Source organism: Neomonachus schauinslandi, chromosome 1, assembly GCF_002201575.2.
Source record: "Neomonachus schauinslandi chromosome 1, ASM220157v2, whole genome shotgun sequence".
NCBI lineage: Eukaryota > Metazoa > Chordata > Mammalia > Carnivora > Phocidae > Neomonachus > Neomonachus schauinslandi.
In genome coordinates this window covers 194,414,002-194,420,719 of record NC_058403.1, presented here as the reverse complement: position 1 = coordinate 194,420,719, position 6,718 = coordinate 194,414,002, and the positions used below count along the sequence as shown (strand labels likewise).

At 45.4% G+C, this 6,718-nt stretch overlaps 1 protein-coding gene across 1 annotated transcript in view; it reads left to right on the top strand.

Annotated features, from left to right (window-relative positions):
* The first annotated feature begins 247 nt into the window (after nt 1-247).
* ALAS1 (5'-aminolevulinate synthase 1) overlaps nt 248-6,718 on the top strand; it is a 14,405-nt gene continuing 7,934 nt past the window's right edge. Inside the window, 6 exon segments of the mRNA XM_044916936.1 lie at nt 248-382; nt 1,342-1,561; nt 4,716-4,943; nt 5,740-5,889; nt 6,299-6,348; nt 6,350-6,522. Of these exon segments, the coding sequence (XP_044772871.1) occupies nt 1,363-1,561; nt 4,716-4,943; nt 5,740-5,889; nt 6,299-6,348; nt 6,350-6,522 (800 nt within the window). The 5' untranslated portion in view covers nt 248-382; nt 1,342-1,362.

The following is a 6,718-nucleotide window of genomic DNA, read 5'->3' as shown; positions in this document are numbered from 1 at the left end:
TGCCCTACACGGAGGCATACGTAGGGTTCTAAAGTATAGGGCAGTTAGTAGGGAGGCGAGAAGGGCGGGGTGGGTAGGATGAAGTCGTTGATCAACCGCCGTTCCCCCACTCCTCCCGCAGGCAGGCGCTCGGGAAAGCCCTGGTCCCACACTCCCCGCCTTGCCCTTCCTACTCTGGGAGCGCGACGCAGGGCGCCTGCGTGAAGGAAGCCCGCGCCCACAGCGCATGCGCAGCGCTCCCTCCGGCTGTATATTAGGAAGACGGCGTTCGCGGCCTGAGGCTCCTCGCCGAAAAGGGCAAGGGGTTGGTTCGAGTTGTCTTGGGTGCCTGCCGCCGCCGCCGCCGCCGCCTCCTCCTCCTCCTCCGCAGTCCCCCGCGCAGGTGAGGGCCCGCGCTCTGGGTGCGGCGCCGGCCAGGGAAGCCCCCGCGTGTGCTGCCAGCGCGCGCCCCGCTTGCCCGGTCGTTGGGACCCCATCCCCCACTGCTCCCGTCACTTGCCTCCTTGGGGTCAGCGTTCATCTCCAGACCCTGAGCCCACTGGGTTGCCTCAGTTTCCCCCATTCGGCCCTCTTCCTACATTCCCTTTTAACTGGCCGCTTCTTTAGAATTCCTTTTTCCCCGTTATTCTTGAGCCCTCGACCCCGGATAACCTCTGACCTTCCCCTGTCCAGGGCCACCACCTAACTCCAGACCTAACGCCCTCGATTTTATAGCTCCTGCCTCTCCCCAGTTAGCCCCAACCGCGTCCCCTCCTACCCCTGCCTTTATGTCTCCTCCTCTCTCAGTTATGTCCTGTTGGAGCTGTGGGGGATGACCTCAGGGAAATCCTTGCCTCAGGGACCCAGAGCCCAGCTGGGTGCCTTCCTCAGGTTTGGGGATGTGAGGACCAGGAGAAGTTCAGGATCCCTGGGAGTCCTCTCTGCCTGGATGGATGACAGTGGCTTCTTCCCTAGCCTCACTTCACTCGGGTGTATGCCAAGGTGTCTTATCTGCACTGTGCATTTCCCTGTCCTCCCAAACCTGTTCCCGACTTGTCTGTCCTTCGTTGCTCCAGCCCCTTGGTTGTTAATCATCGGCATTTACTTCACTTGGTAAAGTTGCTTTGCAGGTGCTTTTGTGTAGAGCTGGGGAATGAAAGAAGAAGTTGGTGACGTGGGTCGAGTATGGTTACCACTCCTTAGTTGAGTCCCACATGAGTGCGGTCCTTAGACATTTTTGAGTGAGACTTGTTATAAGGGTACCCTTGCTATAAACTGCCGGTGACACCTGAACCCAGTGACCTTGCGTGGTATTTGCCTAACTATTAACAAGTGTTGTTGTCACTCATTGTCTTTCTATAGGATCAGTGTACCCTCTCGGACATGGAGACTGTTGTTCGCCGCTGCCCATTCTTATCCCGAGTGCCTCAGGCCTTTCTGCAGAAGGCAGGAAAATCTCTGTTGTTCTATGCCCAAAACTGCCCTAAGATGATGGAAGTTGGGGGCAAGCCAGCCCCTCGGGCCCTGTCCACTTCCGCAGTACACTGTCAGCAGGTCAAAGAAACGCCTCCAGCTAATGAGAGTAAGTGTCATTGGCAATAACGTAGGAGGTGGCAGTGTTTGCATTTATCACTAGACTAGAAGCATTTCTAGTCCACAGCGGTGACGAGGGGCACAGTAACTGAGGGCGTTACTCTGTGCCAGGCTTGGTTCTTTGCATGGAGTATCTCATACTTGTCATCCTAACCCCGGAAGTAGGCACTTTTAGTTTTCCCATCCTTAAAAGTGAGACGGTGGCCAGTGTGTACCTTATAGGTTTCTGGATTGCATGCCGGTGTCTTTTGGAGTTTTAGTGTTCATCAGTACCTCATTTGTGTAAATATAAAGTTGGAATGTTCTGAGGCGCCTGGGTGGCTCAGTCGGTGAAGCGTCCGACTCTTGATTTCAGCTCAGGTCTTGATCTCAGGGTCATGAGTTTAAGCCCCACATTGGGCTCCACACTACTTAAAAAAAAAGTTGGAATGTTCTGTTTCAACCTTTCCTTCATTAAATATTTGGCCCTTTGGCTTTTTTTTTTTAATAGACTTTACCTTCTGGAGCAGTCTTAGGTTTGCAGCAAAATTGAGTGGAAGCTTTTGGCTTTTAAAGCTCTGACTTAGGGCGCCTGGGTGGCTCAGTTGGTTAAGCGACTGCCTTCGGCTCAGGTCATGATCCTGGAGTCCCGGGATCGAGTCCCACATCAGGCTCCCTGCTCAGCAGGGAGTCTGCTTCTCCCTCTGACCCTCCTCCCTCTCATGCTCTCTGTCTCTCATTCTTTCTCTCGCAAATAAAAAAAAAAAAAAAAGCTCTGACTTAAAAAAAAGTTGTGACTTTTTTCTCCTTAAAATTATTTTTTTTATTGTGGTAAAATGCACCTAACATAAAACTTACCATCTCTTACCAATTGTACAGTTCAGTGGTATTAAGTACATTCATATTATTGAGCAACTGTCACCACCATCCAATTTCCAGAGCTATTCCAACATCCCAAAGTGAAACTCTGCTCCTTCAACTCTAACTTCCCCTCCCCCGCCCCCTGGCAAACACCATTCTACTTTCTGTCTCTGAATTTGACTGCTGTAGGAACCTCAATAAATGGAATCATACAGAATTTGTTAGTGATTTTTTTTAACACATGTATCTTTATTTTATATGTGAATTTTTAAATTTTGTTTTTAATAAAGAGATCAGAGTTGGCTTTTGTTTTGGTCTGGCTCTACCAGGAGAGAATGAGGCTTTTCAGGTTTCACTTAATTCTAGAGAATAATTTACCTTACAGGCTCTTTTAGGTATATTCTCTGGATGTGTTCCTTGTAAGAAAGGAGTGTTTTGTTTTGTTTTGTTTTGTTTTTTTCTGTAAGCAGAAGGGATTTAATCCTTTATAGGATTTCTTTTCCTCTTTTAGGAGTTATGTTTTTTTTACTCAACAATCAAAATACTCTTTTACAATTCTGTCCCTGCTATAGAGAATGTTGAGTAGAACATGATTTGTTCACTTGGTAGACTCTCAGGAAACCATTGCAAATGATATTAACAAACTATTTACTTGCTTAGGCAGATCTTTATAATGGAAAGGGAAAAATAAGCAAGCACATGCAGAATAAGTAAAACTTTTTTTAAACTTGTACGTAGGGAAAAAAAGATAACTTACCAAGATGCCTGTAATGGTTATTTTTTGAGAGACAGAACACTATTATTCTAGGTTTCTCACAGTGAATGTATATTACTTTTATAATGAATGAAATGAACCTCAAAGCAGTTTTTTTGACTTCATAGAAGATTTTAATAAAAACTGTATTGAGACATCTTACCCAAGTTGTAGGCAAGGTTAGCCTGTGACTCACAGTATTCCAGGATGATGCAGAGTAAGACTTTACTAGAAGAAAGGTGAATGAATTTGCTCCAGGGGAGAGGAAAGTCATTGTGACTAAAAGCATAATTACCAGCCAGCTTTGTTAAGTCAGTGCATTTCTTTGATGCATTTAGATGAGCAAGTAGATGAAGTGTGTGAATGTGATATTTCTGTGGTTTTTTTCTCAGCATACTAGTAATTTGAACTCTATTAGACAACAATCGAAAGACTTTTTAGCCCAATTTCTTTTTTTTTTTAAAGATTTTATTTATTTGAGAGAGAGCAAGGGAGCATGAGCAGGGGGAGGGGCAGGACAGAGGGAGAAGCAGGCTCCCCACTGAGCAGGGAGCCCGATGTGGGACTTGATCCCAGGACCCCGGGATCATGACCTGAGCCAAAGGCAGACGCTCAATGACTGAGCCACCCAGGCGTTCCGCCAATTTCTTTTGTTTTTTTTTTTTTTTAAAGATTTTATTTATTTATTTGACAGAGAGAGAGATAGCGACAGCAGGAACACAGGCAGGGGGAGTGGGAGAGGGAGAAGCAGGCTTCCCGCCGAGCAGGGAGCCCGATGTGGGACTCGATCCCAGGACCCTGGGATCATGACCTGAGCCGAAGGCAGACGCTTAACGACTGAGCCACCCAGGCGCCCCCCGCCAATTTCTTTTGTTAAGAAGAAAATCAGTAATTTATATGTTAAGCAACAGCAAGCTTCTTTGTCAAGAATCTGTTTCAAAAATATTAGCAGAGAAAAAATTGTATAAACGCTTCTATTTATCTTCAAGAGTGTGTCCTCTCATGAAATATGCTATGTGTCCTTCGGGTAGATTTACTGGAAATCCTCCAACTCAAGAACTCTAGGCTATCTGAAACTAGAAAATACTACTTTTTGGTGGATTTATAAGGGAGAAATATGGGCTTAAGAGATAGCTGGATTGTGCCAGTTAACTCCTCACAGAAACATTGTTTCCAGTGAGGCAGATGAGAAAACAGTTCAATTAGCAGAACCTAATAAAAATAAATTTGTGCCTGAAATGTGGGGGTAAAGTAAGTATAAGACCAAGCTGGGGTTGGAACTCAGGTCTCTTGCCAAAACCCAGACATGCCTTCCTAACCATCAGTTTGTCCTGTTTTTTGTTTGGTTTTTAGCAGTTTCCACTTTTCAATATGATCGTTTCTTTGAGAAGAAAATTGATGAGAAAAAAAAATGACCATACCTATCGAGTTTTTAAAACTGTGAACCGGAGGGCTCCTATTGTCTTTGAGGCAATAGGAGAAACAAGGGGCTTTCTTGTGTATTGTGCAACTAGATCTGATGCTTCGGTTTTTCCATTTCACCCCGCAGAGGACAAAACTGCCAAAGCTGAGGTTGAGCAAGCTGCTGATGGATCCCAGCAGACTCCAGATGGCACGCAGCTTTCGTCTGGACATCCCTCCCTTGTCACGAGCCAGGGCACTGCAAGCAAATGCCCTTTCCTGGCAGCCCAGATGAGCCAGAAGGGCAGCAGTGTCTTCTGCAAAGCCAGTCTCGAGCTTCAGGAGGATGTGCAGGAAATGCATGCCGTGAGGAAAGGTAAACACATGCCTGGAACCGTTAGGAAGAACCAAGAGGTCCCTTTGGTTCTTTTGATCCTTCAGATTTATGTATGAGCTATTATTAGGGTAGCATTTGTAAAAAAAACTTCCTCTTTTAGGGCCAAGGAGTAAGGTCATCAAGATAGTCGGTCAGAGGACTGCTTGAGAAAATGTGGGACTTTTTTCTGGGGTGTGTGGGTAGGATGTGACCACTTTTTATAGTAATTGCTTCATTTCTGAAAATACCCTGCTGGCGTAAGCTCTTACCAACTGCCCTTTGTTTCTTTCCTGCCATCAGTGGGATAAAAGGTAAAAAATAGTGTTCCTGCAGTAATTGATGGTCTTGGGACTCCCAAGCTGTGTGTCTTACTGATGGTCATTAAGAGGCAACTTTAATTCCAGTTGTGGCTATAGCCACAGAGCACCAAAAGTCCCCAGAAAACCGCACCAGCAGAAATGATGCATATGGCTGGAATTGTCTTCCATGAAGAAAATTGAGATTAGGGTTGGGTGGAGTGGGAAGGTGGGGAAGACCTGCCAACCAGCTAGAAAGCTTTGGACTCTAATATTCATTAAAGCTGTCTGGTAGCTCTGAAAACAAAACAACACCGGGCATTGGCCATTAAAATAGAAGGGGAGAAGAAAAGCCTCATACACTCGGTTACTACTAACTTTGGTTATGATCAGCTTTTTTTGGTGAACTAGGCAGTAATTCATTTTTGACAATATTTCTCGAAAGTATTGTGAACTCAGAATAGAATGTTTGTCCTCTTTTCTTGTTACTTTTGTTACAGAGGTTGCCCAAACCTCAGTGAACCCCAGTGTGATTAGTGTGAAGGCCAATGAAGGGGAGACAAGTGGATTGCTGAAGAACTTCCAGGATATCATGCGAAAGCAAAGACCAGAAAGAGTGTCCCATCTTCTTCAAGATAACTTGCCAAAATGTAGGTCTCATTGTTACTTGCCTGATGCATGAGAGGGTTTTTAACTTAAACGTATATTAGATTAAACACAAAATTGCTTGGTGAGTTGAGGATTACAAGCTTGATGCAGGTAGGTGTTCTCGGCCATAGTAAATACAAACCCTGTTGGTAACCTGCCTTCTCTCCCTTAATACCTACCTTTTATGCCCTGGCCCTGTGCTAAACAATTGACATACACAGTCTCATTTGAGACCTTCACGGTCTCAAAATGAGGATGTCCTATAACTGGCTCACATGAGTACTTCATTAATTTGTCCAGAATCACCCTGCTGTTGGATGACCAAGCTGGGGTTGGAACCCAGGTCTCTTGCCAAAACCCAGCCATGCCTTCCTAACCATCAATTTGTCCTGTTTTTTGTTTGGTTTTTAGCTGTTTCCACTTTTCAGTATGATCGTTTCTTTGAGAAGAAAATTGATGAGAAAAAAAAATGACCATACCTACCGAGTTTTTAAAACTGTGAACCGGAGGGCTCACATCTTCCCCATGGCAGATGACTATTCCGACTCTTTGATCACCAAAAAGCAGGTGTCAGTCTGGTGTAGCAATGACTACCTAGGAATGAGTCGACACCCACGAGTGTGTGGGGCAGTCATGTAAGTAGCCCTCAGCTTTCAGATACCACTGACTTTATTTGGCAAGACATTGATGATTTAGAGGGATTGGATCTTTTATGGGGGCAATATTCAGCCGCTGAAAGTGTGCCATAACAAATACTATCTTAGCCTTCAAAAATATCTACAGATGGGGCGCCTGGGTGGCTCAGTCGTTAGGCGTCTGCCTTCGGCTCAG